We start from the raw sequence: 20,033 nt of genomic DNA, 5'->3' as shown, positions 1-20,033 counted from the left end.
TTTTTATACAATATATATCTTCAATGATATACACGAACAATTGGGTGCATATGGTTTAATGGACATCAGGATTTACAAATTTACATAGGATCAATATATATGCTCAATTACAGTATTAACACTTTTTGTAGTTGAGTATGGCCCTCAAATACCCCTTCATACAGTTGACTTGAAGCCATGCACCTGTTGATCATATTAGGTTAATTAATTTGATAGTAATTCTAGGTGAAAATGTGTATTTTGCATGTCACATTTTTGACACAAGCACTGGTAAATCAATAAGTAGTATCTTTTAGTCCAGTCTGATGTTGGCACCTTCCATTAGAATAGGTGGGATTTGTTGGTCCACTCACGATGTTAGATATTTGAGGCTGTATGGGTATTGTTGACACTGTGTAGACGAGGGAAAACTGATAATCATTTCACCCTTGAAAAAGTGTTTTACATATATCAATAAGGGCCGTTGCTAAGGGAATGTAGATTTCTGACCACAACTGTAGATGCCTTGTTGGTTTCCAATGTAACCGTGTCCAGAGAAAGCCTTATAGGAAGAGAATGCATGTTTTTCCCAGCACAAAATGCTTTGTTTAGTATATGCATAGAATAACATGTTGCATTGATTTAAGGGCAAGTATGCTAACCAGAGGTTCCAAATAAACTGCTGAAATACATACAGTACATTGTGTGATTGTCAAAAATATATATTATTTGGTTAGTCTAATGTAAAAAAAACAAAGTAGTACAACTGGACTGCATTAAAAGAAATTACATACTTACGGCTTTTTCTACTGTACCAATGTTACACAAAACCCATTAAATAAGCTTACTTGTTCGTTCTGGCTTATTGTTGTCTAGTAACTAAGCTGAGAAAGCAAGCTAGGGAACTAGTTGCTAAGTTCCCATATCTGTGTTCACATACAGTTATACAATATGCAATTCATCAGGACAAAACCTAGGTGCTGCTGCTTTGTAGCATGCACACTGGCCATTAAAAAGGACAAAACACATTGACACATAAGCCCTCACTGATGTATGGTAAAAACAAATAGCAATGTAATTGTCTTGCACTGTCCCTGGGTTAATCATTATGTAATATAGAGCTGACCTTTGGCTTTCATTTAATAGGTGGTAAAAATGTGAAGTTTGTGATGGGAACGACTGTACTTTTAGTCTGATGCTGGCGTTTTGAGGGCTTAGAAGGCTTGCCTTTTGACATGTTTGGAGGCAGATGTTGAAGGTGCAAAGGAATCCCGCTGAGATGACCCCTCTCCTCCTGTAAGAGGTGTGACAAGTCTTCCTCCGCGCCATCCAGCACGTGCCATTCTGGAGACTCTGGTTGTACCCTCTGGCAAGGCAGCATTGACTTCTTCAAGTTATGAGTGGTAGATTGGAACTCAATGCAGTGTTCACCGCCACTGGCTAAGGTGTCTGCACAAGAGGTTGATGCTTCAACATGTAAAGGGGCAAGATTGTCTGATGTCTCCTTGCGCTGCTTTGGTTTCTTGTCCTTCTTCTGAGGAAGAAGAATTCCACTGACTGGAGCCACTCTGTCCCATCCGCGCACCTTTAGCAGAACAAAATTAACTTTTTTTTTGCCTTTGTCAACATAGATTCATTAAATGATCCAGATGCACTTACAGCTTCCTCCCATCCAGGGTAACAGTGATACTCATATGGCTCCACTTCTTTCATAAAGGCCTCCTCACTGATGTCAAGAAGAGCATCCACATGAAGCCTTTGTGCTTTGTAAAGCTGCTCCTCAGCTGCCTCTTTCTCATCTAGAATCTCTTCATCTGATCCATGCATACTTCTAAGCTCCTTTTTTGTGGGATGAGTGGAATTTTATTATAAATGGACATTGATCACACAAATATGTCTACTGTCAGAGTAGCAAGAATAATATGAAATCTCACCTCTAATACTTGAGAAGAAACCAGTGCTTGTCAAAGACCCCGCCCACCCATCAGTGAGTTCTGGGATTGATTTCTTTGCCCTCTATCTCACAGGAGTTATGCTAAACAAATGAAAAACTTGCATTAACATTTTATTAACTTTTCTTATTTATCATTGAGGTAATATAGTATAACCACACAAAAAAACACTGCTAAAAAACGCCCACGATGCCTTTACGGTCTTTAAAGCAACAGTGAACATGAGGTATATACTCTATAACGCTAATTTAATGTGGCTGTGTTGTTTTTGTACAGTTAAATGTGACTCGTTATTGTATAACAATATTTTATAAAATGTGCCGCTTACGTAACATCATCAGATGACAACCATGTCCTAGTAACACATTTGATTACATGCTTGTTTTCACAATTGCAGAGCAGTTATAAGTTATCATATCCGTATACCTCCTAAGTTGTTCATTACACGGGATAACTTAAATACAGGCAAACGTTCGCACGGCGACAACAGTCATGATGACGTAACTTGTCTTTGAACGAAACGTGAAAATGGCGTGTGACGTCACGCGAATATGCCCGGGGTGGGTTGACGACCGCCAGTCGCCATCTTGCCTGTTTAATATTCAACACGCTTTTACTGTTGACGTTACTTTTTTACATTACAAGAATAAGGAATAACCCATTCTTCTGTTTGTAAGGTAATTCAAAAAATGTATAGTGGTTTAAACGGTTTCCAGCTACGAGGCACCGTCATTTAAGTTGAGCATTCGATGTAATGAAATGCAAATGCAAACAAGGATATCGGCTATAAAACATACAAATATCGCGGTTTGCACAACGCTATTGTTGTTTGGAAGTGTACACTGAACAATTTGCTTTCAGGTAAGTACCTATGTATACACAATCTGCCATTCAACTAATTTGCCTTCATTTTTCTTGTATAGCTTCTTTGAAACCCTATCCATGTAAAAATTGTCAATGCTGTGTGACTGTCTTAACACAAAAGGTAAAAACAAATAAGACATTCTCAACACAAAAGGTAAAAACAAATAAGACATTCTCAATCACATATATTTATTTTCCTACACTACGAATACTGAATATTTATCTTCAGTCCACTTGTTTTTTTCAACAATTTCTCAAGGAATTGCAACTTGGAAATTATGATATTTCAGCTCATTTCTCAAACCAATAACAGTTATGGCCACCGGCCAATCGTAGGGCACATATAAACAAACAACCATTCACACTCGCATTCATAGGTCTGCGCGCTAACCACTCGCGCACCACAGCCCTGTATTGGATGTTGTCTGCCAAAATCTAGCCTTGATGGTGGCGCTATGTGTTCCATAGAATTAACATGCACTAATTAACATAACACTTTGTGACTGCACCGCTGTGACATTAGGGTCTCGTGTCACATCCACTGTGGAACTCATACACAACAATGGACAGGCGACAGTGTGCAGCAATATGACAGCACAGAACGTAACGCTGAGCGATTGTAAGGTCTGTTTTTTTCAAGGAGACATTTTTTCTGATACAAATGTATTACTCTTTTGAACGCATACTGTTTTGAGAAGTCAAACACTTTACTTAAAGGGGGACCTTTTATGCTTTTTCCACTTTTATGGCCAATAAATGTTGTTAGAATGTTGTACTATTGTGTTCAACGGTGCCAAAGTTTCAGATAATGAGGTTTGTGCATTTGGAAGAGAGCCCTGAAAGAAGTTTGCAATGGTTCTTAACGCTTGGTTTGAGAGAGTTTATTTTTAACACGACTCTCTGTGATGTTACAGTGAGCTGGACTTCCTTATATGGGCATGACTGGGTACAAGCTGTTCGCTGTACAAGCTGAGTGAGACCAATCACAGCAGCGTTGGCGTGCCCAGAGGCGGGCTGTGAGTGGGTAAACAGACTGTTTTGGAAATCCAAGGAAATGAAGTTGAAATAGGTGCAGAGTCTGGAAGATCTAGAAATCTGTGTGGGTATTGCGTGTAACTGATCTATAGGAGTCCACATTTCTATACAAAGGACTGACAATGAGCACAATAGGCCCCCTTTATGTGGCCCCACCAACTAACCGGAACTACCTTCCTCAACACCGAAATCTGACCAGATCTTGATTGTGTGTAGACGCTGGAGCTATCAGACGAGTCAAAGCTGTCACATGTCATTTTCACTTTATGGCTGAATTTGTATCAAATATTTATAACAAAAACAAAGACATTCTTAGTGAAAAATGTATGCACAGCTGCAGCCGTGGGCAATCGCATAAAGTCAGAATGGTACTATCGTGAGCCTATGATATTTTTATCCGGCAAGATTTAAAGTCGAATCACACTCCCTCCAAAATTAACTGTTGACTATTAACACAAAACACTCATTATTTTACATATTTTTTAAGTATTGCTTACATGCATAAAACAATTCAAAATTCATATTTAAATGACAAATGAATGGGATAAATGTACATTAACATCACTTTTATCTTGACCGGAGACTTGATTGTTGACAAAGGCGGCAAGGGACAAACAGAGATCCACATGGGTTACCACCTTTGTGTTTTGCAATTAGCTATTTCTTGATTTTTTTCACTTTATTTATCGAAGTGCTGGTACTTGCTTTGGCACTGTGGGGTATTTTGCAGCTGTGATAAATAAGAAACAAAGACTTGTGGCTGAACTACAGGGTCAATTGCTGATAACATAGACAGGCATCAAAGCTGGGGGACAATGACTTCCAGTTCCAGTTCAGAACATGCTAACAGGCTGCTGACAGAACACAATTGGACTCACGCATTGTATAAAGAACATACTGTACACCAACCTGGAAATATATGTGAACTGAGGCAAATATTTTGCAGAACTATTTTACGTAAACAGAAAAATGTGCAGCAGAGATTCTGCTGTTGTGTTAAGCAAAATGTATCATTATCTTTGTAATGACTAAATCAGGTATATGCTGTTTGTTTTGGATCTCATGACATTGTGCAGGTGATGATAGTGTTGTGGCCAGCGAGTGTTTTGTTTGATTGCTTTCAATATTAATAAAAATAGCTCCTGAAATCCCACAAACAGGAAAGAAGAGAAACCTGAAGTTGAGGGAAATGGACACTAGGAGGAGTTGAAAGCATAGTAAAATGAGGTAGGTTGACAGAGGTCAAGGGAGGAGAAGTGAAGAAGTATAACATGAAATGAGAAAGAATAAAATGTCAGCTCTTATTGCTATGTGACTTGTTGCATGAGAAGGAGCTTTTTGCCCATCATCCACAATCCTCATGTGAAACATGAACAAATTTCTTTGCCTTTTCTGTGCATTTTAATAAGAGAAAACAACTTAGTATGAGCTACATTGAGATGTGCCTATGTATTTCCCCTACGAAGCCCTCTAATCATGCTTTTTCCACTTTTCTGACCTATCAATGTAGTTAGAGGACCTAAGCACTGCAGGTTTTCTTTCCAACCAGGTTCTCCCGCAGGTGATTTAATTGACGAGCTCCTTCCCTCAAACCAAAGGGTTAATCATTAACATCACCTGCTTTAGTGACCAGCTGGAAAGAAAACCTGTAGTGTCTTGGCCCTCCATGGTATGAGTTTGACATCCCTAAATGATGCCAAAGTTTCCGATAATGAGGTTTGCAAATATTTTCATCTGTCAAAAGCATTTCATACAGGAGTGTTTTTGTGAACATGAACTTGAAATATCGGCCCAACTGTTGCCAGCCTTGTCGAACACACTGCGTGTCCACGGAGGTGGAGAGAACCACAGTACCCACTGTCTGAAACACGGTAGTCCCGCAAAAAAAACGTGTAATGGCTAGAGATGAGCCAGATACTCGTTCCATTATCCATAACAAATAATGCATTTTTGCTGGATACGAGTATGAAATGAGTACATTTTGTCACTATCGATATCCATGTTTAAAGACCATGCTCATATATCCACTATGATTGGCCAGTCACACAGCGACCGCCTCTCAGTAGAGAGGTGATGTATTGTGCGAATTGTGTGCCAATTAGCATAATACACCCCCTTTAGCAAGTATACTGATAACATGTAATACTTGCTGTATTTTGATTATTTAAAATGTGCAAACTGCTTTCCTAGGCACATTGATTTCACACACTACTTGCGTCAATAATAATAGGATAGATACATCGACAGCACTTACAATGTCTGCTCTCATTGGGATGGCTGTGTCTTCAGCACAATGTTTGCTGTAGTCCTCAGGTAAAAAAATGTTCATTGCAAACGAGCATCTTGTTGAGTCTTCATAGTGAAATTGACAGCTAGGTGTCCACTCTTCCATCTGTGAGTGACGCTGAGAGACTTGCGGCTGGCAAGGTGTTGTGTTCGTATGCCAGCTCTACGGTCCCTGACAAAAGTCTTGTCGCTTATCCAAGTTGTAGGAACAACAAATTAATAACTTGACTTGTAGTTGCTCAATTGGAATCAGAAATGACTTATATGAAAGGCAAAGCCCTCTAGATTATGCTTTTTATATCAAAATAAAGTTTTGTACCATTCATTGAGTTTTATCATTTAATTAGGACATAAAGGTCAGATTTTGCTTGGACAAAAGTCTTGTCGCATACAAAAAAATGTAGAAATAATACATATACTTAATTTTGAATACACAAATATGCTACAATAACATCAGAACATAAAGTCATTGTACCTTGGAAAAAAGAATTAATATTGTGTATGGCTTTCATGAGCTTGGAGGACTGCATCCATATGTCTTGGCAATGACTCAAATAACTTATTGATGAAGTCATCTGGAATGGCCAAGAAAGCAGTCTTGCAGGACTCCCAGAGTTCATCAGGATTTTTCGGCTTCATCTTCCAAGCCTCCTCCTTCATCTTACCCCAGACATGCTCAATAATGTTCATGTCTGGCGACTGGGCTGGCCAATCCTGGAGCACCTTGACCTTCTTGGCTTTCAGGAACTTGGATGTGGAGGCTGAAGTATGAGAAGGAGCGCCATCCTGCTGCAGAATTTGCCCTTTCTTGTGGTTTGGAATGTAATGGGCAGCGAGAATTTCTTGATATTTCAGGCTGTTGATGTTGCCATCCATTCTGCAGATCTGTCGCACACCCCCATACTGGATGTATCCCCAAACCATGATTTTTCCTCCACCAAACTTGACTGTTTTCTGGGTGAATCTTGGGTCCATGCGGGTTCCAACAGGTCTTCTGCAGTATTTGCGGCGATTGGGATGCAGTTCAATGGATGATTCATCAGAAAAATCAACCTTCTGACACTTTTCCACTGTCCATCCTTTCTGCAAGCTGTGGGCCTTGGCAAATGCAACACAATTTTTTTGTTGTCTTCTGTTTAATGCTGGTTTCTTAGCACTAATTCGGCCATGGAGACCACCGCGTGAAAGAATTCGACAAACAGTTCTAGTAGACACAGGGGTTTCTGGTGACCAGTTCTCATGTAGCTCCGCTGCAGTTGAAAAAGGGCTGGCCCTGGACTGTCGAAGCAACAAACGGTCCTCTCGAACAGTTGTTTTACGGGGTCTGCCTGACCTGGGCTTGTCATGAACATCACCGGTTTCTTCAAATCTTTTTTTTATCCTCTCCACTTGACGTTTGGACACATTAAAGATGTCTGCCACCTCAGCAGCAGACTTGGTCTTCAGGCTCTTGATGATCAGCACTTTGGTCTGTGGTTGAATCTTTGGCATGTTGTCAGAGGCCAGGTTGCACTTCACATGAAGGTCTGGTGTGCCAGGGATCTTTTTATACACACCTGGGAATGTGTTAATTACAGTATTTGTCACAGGTGAAGCTCTAATCTGTGACTGGTTGAATCATTTAAAGATACGACAAGACTTTTGTCCTTGCAAAAACAGATGTTAAGGGCTTTAACAAGCTGTGAACATCACTACACTCTTTGATGATTTCATTTTTCACCCAGTTATTAATGTGAAAGCCCTTGACATTAAAATGATCCATTTATTGAAACAATTGATTGATTAGAAATAAAGTTATATGCCATTTAAGTTACTATGTCCTTATGCGACAAGACTTTTGTCAGGGACTGTAGTTTTTCATGTTAGCTGCTCCAATAACAATATTGCTGTAGTTTGGTTAATATATGTTAGTCATGTAAACAGAACACTGTGTTTTTTAGGGTTTTTGTGAGGGCTCTAGCATCAAAATAGATAGTTCCCATGATGGCCATTGTCCGCTAGCTCTTGTCCAACTGGAATGCACAGAAAAGGGAAAGAAATGTGTTCATGTTTCACATAAGGATTGTGAATGGTGTGCAAATTTCCAAAAAAAAAGAGTAGTACCCATTTGAGGGGTGTGAGTTAACCACTTCAGAGGTAGATTCGGGCTACAGTTAAGTTCAGGCTGTACACTGGGATACTGTGGTTTTCTCTGTTGAAATAATGTCTTTTCACAAGAAACTCCCCTTGTTCCAAATAAGTTCTCTGACACTTTTTACTTCCTTGCTGCTCTGTACCTTGCCTTAGCTCATAAATGTTACATGTTCCACTGCCTTCAGTGGCACCATAGGTTATCTCTTTTGAGTGCGGTATCTAGGCTTTGTATACATTATTTTTGACACACTTAAAAGCACTGGTGTGTTTGTGATGTCAATAAAAGCCTTAGTCCCATAAATACCTCATATAATGACACACCAGTGTAACTTTAGTTAAGAGGCTAAATAGTCACAACAAATAAGGATTATATGATCATCTGTAGTTAACAATGCAAAGCATTGACCAAGAAATTCTGGGCATGTTGCAAGGTTCCTTATTGTAAATGTTGTTCAGCATCTTGGAATAAACTAAACTATGGCTAAAATGGTCTTGAAGAATACAGTCTGACATTACATTTTAAAAAGTGTATTCATTAGCAACTCTGATCATGTCACATAAGTTTCTATTACTTAAAAAAGTGCACTTCACTCACCATCTCCCATCTTGTAGCGTCTTGTTACCACCACATTGAAGCTTATTATAAATCATCTTATTTTATCCAATCTTTTAAAATGACCAAACTATTTTCATTTCGGTGCGGCTGACTGACTGAAACGCTCGCAACACTGTCGTCATGGCAACCCCTTTTTTGCGGTTTATGACGTAAAAGGGGGCGTAGCGGAGACGACACTGCTGCGGCTCAGTCAGTCTGGCACGGCTGAATGAGTATGCTGTTATGTAATCCGCACAGATGATGCTCATAGTAATGAAGCATGCAGTCCACACGAGTGCTTTAGGGAACACGCTATAATTGTGTTAACTATATAATTATGCTTAGTAAAACGGCATGGTCTCCAGTTATGAGGTGTGCATTGTGTCCTATATGGGGGGCATTGGGGAAACCATTTTGTCTCTTTGCTACGCTCAGTTCTGCACGTACACTTTAAAGTACCCCACGTCAGTGTTCTCCTGAGAGGGGCGGTCTTTGAATAGACGAAGTTGAATTTGCTGCCACAACTATCAGACTGTGGTCTGTTTCGCCACCTCATAAATTCAAACGGACAGTTGTTTTGGGACAAACTGCGCGCAACAACATCTTCGTCTATTGGTCCAGGTTTGAGGAGTCAGCGTGACGCAGCCAAGGCGCCAATCCGCGAGTGGAACACTAACACCTGCCGGCTTCGTCTCCCCGCCACTCGCCGGTCTTCTCCCTTCTCACGACAACTGAGCTCGGCTCTGCAGTGCAGTGCAGGGGCTGTGTCGTTGTATGGAAGCAGAGTCTGCCCGCACTACCGTGGTCATGCTGCCCCCCAAGACCTGCCTGCCCAGGAACTACAGCTGCATAGCAGGGCTCTTTGGCAGCCTGGCAGCGGCGAATCCACGCCTGGAAGATGGCGAGGATTTGGACATCATGAACGGCACTTGTGAGCCCATCGAGAGCCCAGTGGTGGACGAGAGACCGCGAGGCCGGGAGACCTTCCTCAAACCCCCGCAGAGCCCCAACCTACGCCGAAGATGCAAGTCTCTACCCACTCCTACAGAGAGGGCAAAGTTGGAAATCTCCCGCAGCAGAAGTCCAACAAGTCAGAAAAAAGTCCGCTTTGCAGACTCCCTGGGTCTGGAGCTCATCTCCGTGAAACACTTTGACGACTCAGACGAGCCGGAAGTTCCCGATCGTATTTTGGCCAAGTTACCCAAATCCACAGACTTTAATCACATGGCCACTAAATTTCCACGGCCCCCTCCACAGTCTGTCTTCATGGAGCTGCAATTTACAAGCCCAGGCACCATCCCCGGCTTCGAGCAGAAAGTGCGCGAGGTGAAAGTCCTGTTGGAGAGAGTGGAGACAGACGAGTTCAGCCTCTCCGGCTTTGTTCGCGTCTTAAACCTGGCCTTCGAGAAGAGCGTCTCTTTGCGATACTCCCTCAACAACTGGCTCACCTTCATGGACAGTTTGGCATCTTACGTGCCCGATTCAAGCGACGGTGCCACGGATAAGTTCTCCTTCAAGGTGGTCATGCCTACCTACATGGAGAATGGAGGCATGCTGCAATTTGCTATAAAATACACGGTCGGCGGCCAGGAGTTTTGGGATAATAACAACGGGAATAACTACAAAGTGCGGCGTCACCGGTTCAAAATGTCGCCACCAAAGGAATGGGAAAACGGATGGATCCACTTTATATAAGATCTGTTTCACTTTGCGTGCGTATATTTTGCGCCATTGCTCCCCCCGTACCTTAATTACGACTAACGTTTATATGGACGCTTAATTTCTGCCATAATCTGAGTGTATATGGATTTGTAGCGTTGAGTGTGTAGGGCATTTGACGTGCCCGTTGGGGTGTAAACTGCCTTCATGTCAGGGCTCTGTACAACTCGGTGCCCTTTGGGGGCACGTCCTCGTTATGTAACATGAACGTGACAGGCAAAAAACGTGCTGGTTCATGCTGATCACAGCCTTTTCAGGAGATGCAGTAGGTTTCATTAGTGATGTGTGTTGTCAATTTATGCAGCAATATGGCTCATAAATAGGAACTAAACATGTACCATGGGAGTGTGTGTCAGGCAAGAATTGCTTGCATGCATTGGAAAGGGAGTACTCGAGGTGTGAGACCAATCTTTTAATTATATTCCAAAAAGTCTTTCTGCCTATCTAGCCTGTTAAGTCACACCATTGAAATGCCTTAGCTGAGCATGTGATGGGAAGTTCAGTACATCGATAAATATTTATAATTTTGATCATTGTTACTAAGCATCTTTTTTGAGCACTTCAGCAGAGCTCCATGTCAGTGCATTTTGGTTCATTTCACTGTATCTAAAACACTGTGACAAAGTGTAGATTTGAATTGTTTTTGTCATCATTTTCAAATACACTTTCAAGTAGCATTTTTGGTTAGGTCAACCACAAGGATCCTGTGGGTGTTTTTGTCTTTGGGTGCAAACAGATGTTATTTTTGAAGTATTTTTTTAACAGATACATTCTACTACTTGTGCACTTTTGCAATTCAAGGCTATTTTTCAATGAAGAAAATCAAAAGTATATAGCAGATCAGTGTTAAACTAATTCATGTTGTAAGTGCAATGCTCCCCAACATTTCACCAACTGTCTCTAGCCTTGCGCTATGTCAAGTATAAGTCTAAATTGTCTTCCAATTCCCCTCAAACACTTGTGATTAAAGACTTCAGGTTTCAGAGCAGTTGCCGCCATCATCTTTGTTTGTGAAAGTAAAGTCAGAACACTGTAAAATTCACAGACCATGGTGTTGTTTACATTCTCGCAGTTCACAAGGGAGCTCTTTGTGTAATGATACCATTTGGTTTACGTGAACGTAAACAAAAAACTTTTTCCGGTAGGTACTTAGCTATTGGATCATTTCCACTTTGAAGCGTTGAGTCTACTTAGTCAAAATGCCTGGTGGTTCAATATGGGACAGCTGTACAAGGTTGCTAAAATGAGAGTGAAGCACTCTGAGATACTGTGCACAAAAATATGTGTATAAGAAAATGTGATGTGTGTGTAAAGGTCAGCCACTGGTGATATTGTAAAAGTAACTAATACTGTATTGGTAGGGAATTTAGCACCGTGCATCATGATAGCAAAGTTCAGATAAGTCAACATCAGTTTCAGTACAACAAGACATTGGATAAACATTTTCTCCATATAGTAAACAGTAGTTTGACGATTGTCATACTTCCCACTGTGATATGTTTCCCACTACAATTGACAGTTTAATTTTCAGAACCAACACGTATCAGTGAAGTATTACCATCTTTTGATACCCATGAATGGGTTTTGTCTTCAGTTGATTTTCCCTTCCCTGTAAATGTAATACTTTTCATCAGTGGCCACTGATATATATGGTTATGTACTGTACGTAAATGTGTTAATGTCTCAGTGAATGTCATATTACTGTATGTGATGTGTATTTGTTGCATTTAAAAACAGTTTTTAGAGATACAGGTGGCTGACGTGTGTTGTGTAGTTTGAATATACGCCCTTACCTGAAAGCACACAATCTGATGTTGTCAAGTAAGTGAAAACAAGGGTTGAAGATAACTTAAAAATAAATAAATTTTACGATATTTTTTAAAGAAGTCATATAAGGGAGACGTTTTGCAACATCAGTGGTGAACCTCGCCTTACTGAGAGTTTATCAGTCAATGGAATGAAACGTGAAAGCTTGTAAATGCTTGTTTGTGAAGAAAGTGTGTTTGCAAGTGGATGGTAACGTAGCCAATGACAAGCGTCAAATACTTTGGTGTATTGCAACTAGTCTGAGCGACTTATGATTGTAGCAGGTACTGAGTGAACTCAGTCAGCACCGGTTTAATGCACTTTGAGATGACAGTGAAAAGGCAATGTTGACAGTCTATTAATATAAAAATACATATAAAAGCTTCTCTTGTGACTAATTTATTACCAACATTATATTTTATGTTCTCCCTCTGGGGATAGCCTTGACCATATTTGTCAATTAGGGAACCGTGCTTATTTTCCTATGCAAACATTTTCATTTTCTGACATCTGCTATGTCTTTACCTGTACTGTTTGCTCTGAATGTTATTCATGTCTGCATGCATGCACAACTGAAACAACCCTTTGTCTGTTTAACCATAGAACCACTATTTTATTAAACCAATGCTTTAAACAAATACTTGTGTTTTTTTGTCATGATTGTCACACTTTTTTAAATTTTGAATGTTGCATAACAGTGTAATAATGTACAATAACCATATGAGACTACAGAGCAGCAAACGTACATGTTGGACTGTCTGGTCAGGTGAGTACCGAGTATTTGGGAGTATTTTCCAGTGCCTCCTGCCGGCTCACATTTCCCAAGCTGCACAAGCACTGCAGTGTGCTGTAGCCATCGCCATTGTCGACATGGATGCAGACATGCCCTTGGAGTGATGTCAGACTGATGCTACCCCCACCTTCTTTAACAGAGGGGAGGGGTTGGCGTGAGACACCAGAGGCGTGTTAGAGGGAGCTTTATGGAACTAGACACCAACATTTTTTTAAAATCACTTAGTCATTTTAAAAATAGTTCTGTTCCAGAGATAAACAATATTGAATTGCTGAATTTTAAACCCACGTATTGCAAACAAAGTTGATTTGAAATATAGAAACCACATGGCCCAATACTTAATGTGCTGTTAAGGATATGAGTGTTGACGATATACAGTATATATATATATATATATATATATATATATATATATATATATATATATATATATATATACAGTATTTCTACATTCTTTTAGTCTCTAGAACCACTTAGTCTCTTTTAGTCTCTTAAAATACCTTGAACACTGCTAATGAAAACACTGAAAATGTTATATTTTTCTACAAAGACTTTATTTTATAAATATGATCCACTATAATATGTCAAAGCATATACTGTAGTGTTTGTAGTGTATGCAGCAGGGTAGCAGTTGCTTATGTAACTATGTTTGTGGTTGTAAGATGACAAGTCTCTCTGAGGGGTCTGCTGTAATATGCCAGAAACAACAGCGACCTGCACAGACACCGTCGGACACTCCCCATCTTGAATGTATCCTCAGTTTTCATGTGGCTTCCAAGCTGGTGCACGCAAGCTTTTATGATTTTTTTAAAACTCAACATGATTTATACGAGGCATCCAGTGAATTGGCTATTTGCTGCATCATCAGCAGATGTAGCAGCAACCTTAAACCGTGAGCAATTGACCGCAATGATTGCATTGCAAATTGATCATATACTTGGCTTCCTTATTCTTCTTCACAAGCCCTACCAGTGGACCCCCACCGTCTTTACCTGCATGTCTGCCAAACACCTTCACAGTTTGTCAGAGGTTTGACAAAGAAATTGATTTACTTCTCAGGAAATGGTTCAACAGAACAATGGCAGGGCCATAAAACCAACTGAGTGATATGTGAGTGATTGAGCGACCTTGAGTGTCCTTCAGACATTCTTCAGACACAGTGAAAGAAGCTAGACAATTTGTGATTTAATGTTGTACTTGATCAGATCTTGTTCTGGAAGGGTTGCTCAGCGAGCCTCGATTGTCAGGGTCAATAGGCTTCTCATAATACATATTTGCGGTAATTTGTCTGTTACTTTTATAAATATTGAAATCCAGTAAATGAAGATCCATCTGAACTTTTAAATCTGTGATCCTTGCCAAGAGTGACTTCTCTGCGTGCTGCTGATGTGCTTTCTCACTTCTCAGATTGGCCTTATATAACAAAAGCCCAAGGTTCTGCTTCATATGACCACACAAGGAGTTATTGCACCACATAATCTTATCATGAATTAAACAAAAGGTGCAGCATAATATTTTCTTTCCCACTGTAAAATATTTATTACCTTTCCCAGACGTTTTTCATCTTCTGGTCATTGCACGTAATGTTTGGGGATAAATCAAATTCTACTTTTCCTGGTTCACTTTTACCCAGTTTCCTAATTTTCTTCCTAATGTCATGTTGTGTTTACTGTCATTCCTCACTTGTATTGCAGCCATTTTCTTTTCAGACTAAATGGTATTTCAGTAATGCAACAAGCAGATGCATTCTGCACATTTCACCATAACAGAATGCATAAAAACAAAATCTTGTTTCCACCCTATAATTTTTAATATCCTTTTGTGAGACCTCAGATGGCAAACAGAAAAATGAAGCATACTTTCAAACAGGTGGAAAACAGTTATGCTGTTGTTCATATCCAGTCGAAAGTACACAATGGCCATGTGATGAAAGGAGATAATCAGTGGAACATCAAACATCAGCTTGTTTACTACACAACCTTCAGCTGTGGTGTCTTCTGTAATGGATATACAGCTTCAGGTGGCTCAGGTATTTCACAAAGAACCTCCACCATTTAGCTGATCGTTGTGTTTTTCCATACAAAGGATAATGGAGTTTGAGTCAGGACTTTGTGGGCAGGGCAAGTACAGCCAGTACACACTCAGTTATTAGCTATTATTGACGCAACAATGTCCTCCTTATTGGAGATGGGGAGGAAAGAGCAAATTTGGAATAGTACCAAAGCCTGAAATATTTTCTGTTGTATAACTTGAATTTCCATTAGGTAGAGAGACTTAAGTAAACAAGAGGATGTGGACATAAGCAAGCATATGAAAGGATGAGAGTCAAGGGGCGTGGCAGAGATAATCATACTGTAATATTGACTGAGTCTTTAAGATATTTGACATCGCAAGACTAGCTTTGAGTTCATTCAGAAGTCTTACTGTTGAATGTTTGGCCATCTTAAAACCTTTATTAACTAGCAGTTGCCATACAAGTGTATAGTAAAATGTAAAAATATACATGGTAATTTATAAGGTCCCCTTTACGGTTCATTTGCTGCAGTGGTGCATATTATTCATGTGGTGCATTAGAAAGAGAACGAAGTCAAGCAGCTACGAGTGAAGGTCTCCCAAGCATGTCTGAAACTACACAGATGTTAACCAATCTCCTGCTGTGGCTTCATATGGTGCTTTTCGCCCCCTGCGTCTTCCACCGTTTCATTGTTAACCCTCCAGGGGTGTGTCGTTGGTGTCACTGGGAATTATATCGTTATACCCCACCCTCACCCTCATCTCCAAATAAAACTGCTTTTCGGGACAGAGCAAGACCATGCATGATTCAGCAAAACGTGGCTGTTGACTATTTTTCAGCTTTGTTAACATTGGTGTCCTCCGCCAGGAGTGTGTGAAATGAGTCAGGCACGGAAGCACTCATGAGAGAAAATGAGGAGTATGCCTGCATGTGTTTGTGCATCCAAAATTATCTGTAGGTTTGCATATGTTTGATGTGATAACCCGACGGTATTCATTTAATTCTGAAAGGCTATGTCTCCAGAAGCACTGTTGCCTTTGAGAGCAGACCTCTTACAACAGGTCTCATAAAATAATTATGCTGTTGCACTCTCACACACACCTGTGTGTCTGGACTCTTTCCCAGCGCACTCTCCGATAAGGCTACAGCCTGAAAAAGGACTGTGGTCTTTTTCTGAGCAGCCTTGATGACAATATATTTGTCCTTTTGCTTATTTACATGCATGTTATGGTTTAGAATATGCATGCTTACAGTTTACATACATTATCTAGTTTGAGGAAGATGCATTCTTACAGTTTGTGTGCAGGAGCTCTGCATAGGATGACCTCTGTTGAGGGCGGACAGAGATTGGATCAGCTGAGGAAAGTGCTTTCCCATTGGATCAGATTTCACATGACTACTACCCCTATTTGATTTGCTTTGAGACATTCAGCAGCCAATCAGGTAGCACTTGTAAGTGAATATTAATGAGCAATCCCTAAGAAGAACCAATCCATCTCCAACACTGGATGTTTACAATTGATCTCTGCTGCCCCCTTCTGTATAAAGATGCTACGTGAATGTCTTTTTTTAAGTAAGTGTGTGCAACAGTTGGCAGTTAATTAACAAATGAATGCTGCCATTTTGACGAAAGCAATGTATGCTCCTGAATGTATATTTATATCTTCTCTTAAGGAAATGTGTGAATACAGTAGCTCACAATATCCATTCAGGTCCTAAAATACAATTGAAATCTCTAAGCATAAATCTGCCATAAGAGTGATAATTTACTTATTCATATTCTGTGGAGACAAAAAAAAATCTACTGTACTTCTCGGTCCTGAAGCCTAGTGAGAGGAGCTCCCATTGCTGCTTCTCTACAAATAGACCTGAGCTCTGGGCATTTGTATATGTCGACCAGTTCAGTTTGTTGTCGAGTGCACACCAAAGTTTGAACTTCATTGGCCTCCCCTCCATCAGACCCTGTACTCATCTTCCTGCTCACTCTCGACATGCCACAATAGCCGTGTCAACAAAGTAGTGGCAGATCGGTACATAGTTAAGTCTACATGTCACATATTTCAACATCTTTTAAAATAGCTAGAATGTTTTGTGCAACTTCTGCTAATTATTGAGGTTATGCTTTGGTGCCTCATTTCAAAACATATGTCCTTTTGCACAACCCTTTAAATTTGCCTTAGCAGGCCAGATGCTCCACAGGTTACCAGATCAAGCAGAACAAAAGCCCAGACATGTGCAGGCCGTGAGAGCAATCATGGCCATTTGGCCCCCACTGTCTGTAATATCGCTGTAAGTAAGTCTAAGGACATGCAAACTGTTGTCTTCATAGTCAGGCACATCAGAGTACAAGAGCTATGCAAATACTTCTGCACCCTTCAGCTTTTGGTGCTTAGCTTAGTGTTACATCTGTAGTGTGAATGCACCAGTCCCAGGATTTGTTCCATGGGTCTTGTGGATCGACCAAAACAAAAAGCTCTTCAATAGGCTTGGTATAGAAACTGACAAGGCTGTTGGAAATGTGCAAGTTCACTTCCCCACACAGCAGAAGTGCTTTTGAACAAGCCACCGGTCTTCAAATTGCTTTGTACATGACAGTCGCACAGCATCGTCATTACGAAATGTTGTTATTGTACGTTTCATTATTCACATAGAAATCTTGAAATCACCTGCTATTGTACTGTACAAACCGCAATATTAAAATACTGTAGGACTTTTAGGAAGTTCATACTGTGGGACACTAGATAGCAGCAGAGTGTCAAGAATGTGTTGCAGCTAAGCTTTGAACTGAACTCCATACCCCAGAGTGTTAAAGGACTGTAGTAAAATTGCTGTTCAAAACCCTCTCATTAGACTTCTCCTCCCTTTTTCTCACTTGCTTCTGGGCATTGTGTGTATGGCTGGCTGCCCGTTAACAAGAGGTCTGTGTGTTGATGCAAGGCCAGCTTAGCTCCAAACCTTAAAGAATGTGTTGGCATGAACTGTATATGAGGCGCCACCGAAATGGGACAAATGAATTCACACAGAAAAATCACAGCAATTGTATACAAAAGGTGTCACTTTTAGTTAGCAAGGGCTGGGTTATACCAGTCTTTTTATGTGGAAAAAAATCATTTTGAGGGGGTTTTATGCTATACACACATGGTATTCAAATGTGCATGAGTTGTGTATTTAAACTCAACAAAAATATAAACACTTTTGTTTTTGTTCCCGTGTTTTAGCTGAACTGAAAGATCTAATTCTTGTCTTTGTACACAAAAGTTTGATTTGTCAGTTTGACAAATCTGTCTAAATTTGTGTTAGTGAGCACTTCTCCTTTCCTGAGATAATATCAAGATGCTGATTGCACAGGTGTGCCATAGGCTGGCCAATGGTGTGACCGTCATTTGCTTCTCCTTCATGTAGATTTTCATCAGGTTTTTGATTGTGGCCTATGCGTTAATGTTTGTGTTGAGTGCATGTTGCAGTGTAAAACTAGGTTGCGGATGAATCTTTGATGCATTCTGCCAATTTTTCCTTGCAGACAGGGACTGTTATGACTAGCAATAGGATTCCCCTCAAAGAAGATTCCACACCTCACCCCTGATCTCCCACTCTCTTTTCTTTGTTTAATGGAAGGGAAATGAAAACAATAGCATGCGGTCAGCCTCCAGTCTAGCTGTAACTCTGCCAACCTGACGGTAAGTCAGAGAAACAGACTGTCTTGAAACCAAGACAGAATTATGCCAAACACAGTCCAGACATCAGTTTTGATTGTCCATGACAAACTATTATACCGTATATCGAGCCAACCTAGAGAACACAGAGTGAAGCCATATGGGAATATAGATTGTGTTGGTACTTTTCTACCAAAGATGGCTACACAAATCTACTGTGTTGTCCTCCTGAAAATGATCACATTTCCATTTGATTTGAAGTCTGACAACAGGTTTTCTGCCTGCAACACACAAAGAAACCAAGAAAGAAATCCTGCAAATTTTGGTATATTGGTTTAAGTTATTCATGACTGACACCAAGTTTTGTCATGGCTTAACCATCCACATCATTATTCATTAAATGTCCAATTTTCAGTGCTGGTCTCTGTCCAGTAGGCAAATGTTTGTCCTGGAAAAGCCTGATCTTATTTTCTGGTTGATAATTTTTTCCACAAAAGAACAGCCGATAAATTGAAAACATATTGCGTACCCAGGTTAGTTGTAATGCGCCAAAGAAAAACCTCTTCAATATCGGGAGGACTTGGATGAAGATGCAGATGCAAAAACTATTGTTTCAATTCATTTACTAGTTAAGTCACTATGTCATGAATGGCACCACCAGTCTCTTTTTCATTCGCCTTGAACCAGGAAGTAGCCTACTAACTGACAGATGAACAAATACAGTCTGACAATGATAGAGGTTTCCACTTTAGTGTAGCTAATGTGTTGTTGTGTTGTACAGTACCACAGGAAGTACCACTTTGGTCAAAAATAAATCTTAAACAGTATATCGTGATGTTAACCATAATCTTAGTGGTTCTAACGGCTTAACTGGGATCACCAGTTGCCTTAGATTTTACTTCTGACTTATTTCTCCCCACAACTGCAACCCCTTGTAAAACAGTAATCCAAATTGCCTCTTGAGAATATGTATTGCTGAAGTCACAGCAGCTAAATGTGCCCCATCGGGCGTATTGCATTCATTCATTGCAGCTGATAGAACCCTAATTAGAGTAAGGATCTGCTCCTGGAATAAGTTTGGGTAGAAATGTGCTCTGTGGTTTGTTTGGCCTCTGAGTGCACTCTTTACAGAATCATTGCTGTGTGAACACTAGATTTTTAGCAACTCAAAGAATGATGAGGAAATGCTCGTATTTCATGGTAC

At 40.3% G+C, this 20,033-nt stretch overlaps 2 protein-coding genes across 4 annotated transcripts; one reads left to right on the top strand and one right to left on the bottom strand.

Annotated features, from left to right (window-relative positions):
- Window positions 1-1,057: 1,057 nt before the first annotated feature.
- On the bottom strand, window positions 1,058-8,972 carry lg13h16orf46 (linkage group 13 C16orf46 homolog). 3 transcript variants are annotated; one of them, XR_013629701.1, is made up of 5 exons: window positions 8,845-8,925; window positions 6,085-8,128; window positions 1,914-2,014; window positions 1,639-1,818; window positions 1,058-1,564 (listed from the first exon to the last, which is right to left on the bottom strand). XR_013629701.1 is itself a non-coding variant. In XM_058088545.2 (4 exons), the coding sequence occupies exons 3-4, from the start codon at window positions 1,804-1,806 to the stop codon at window positions 1,115-1,117; spliced, it is 618 nt and encodes a 205-aa protein (XP_057944528.2). In that variant the 5' UTR covers window positions 1,807-1,818; window positions 1,914-2,014; window positions 8,845-8,972; the 3' UTR covers window positions 1,058-1,114. The 3 variants fall into 3 exon arrangements, 2 of the variants coding, with proteins under 2 accessions (XP_057944528.2, XP_078651978.1); XM_058088545.2 differs by lacking the exon at window positions 6,085-8,128 and having other exon boundaries at window positions 8,845-8,972; XM_078795852.1 differs by lacking the exon at window positions 8,845-8,925 and having other exon boundaries at window positions 6,085-6,107.
- Window positions 8,973-9,228: 256 nt separating this feature from the next.
- On the top strand, window positions 9,229-12,998 carry LOC131139199 (protein phosphatase 1 regulatory subunit 3E). The gene has a single exon (XM_078795853.1). The coding sequence runs from the start codon at window positions 9,619-9,621 to the stop codon at window positions 10,537-10,539; it is 921 nt and encodes a 306-aa protein (XP_078651979.1). The 5' UTR covers window positions 9,229-9,618; the 3' UTR covers window positions 10,540-12,998.
- The last annotated feature ends 7,035 nt before the right edge of the window (window positions 12,999-20,033 follow it).

This window comes from Doryrhamphus excisus, linkage group LG13, assembly GCF_037039965.1.
Source record: "Doryrhamphus excisus strain RoL-2023G ecotype Guam linkage group LG13, RoL_Dexc_Guam_v1.1, whole genome shotgun sequence".
Classification (NCBI taxonomy): domain Eukaryota; kingdom Metazoa; phylum Chordata; class Actinopteri; order Syngnathiformes; family Syngnathidae; genus Doryrhamphus; species Doryrhamphus excisus.
The sequence above is the reverse complement of the archived record's forward strand: the minus strand, read 5'-3'. Positions and strand labels throughout refer to the sequence as shown.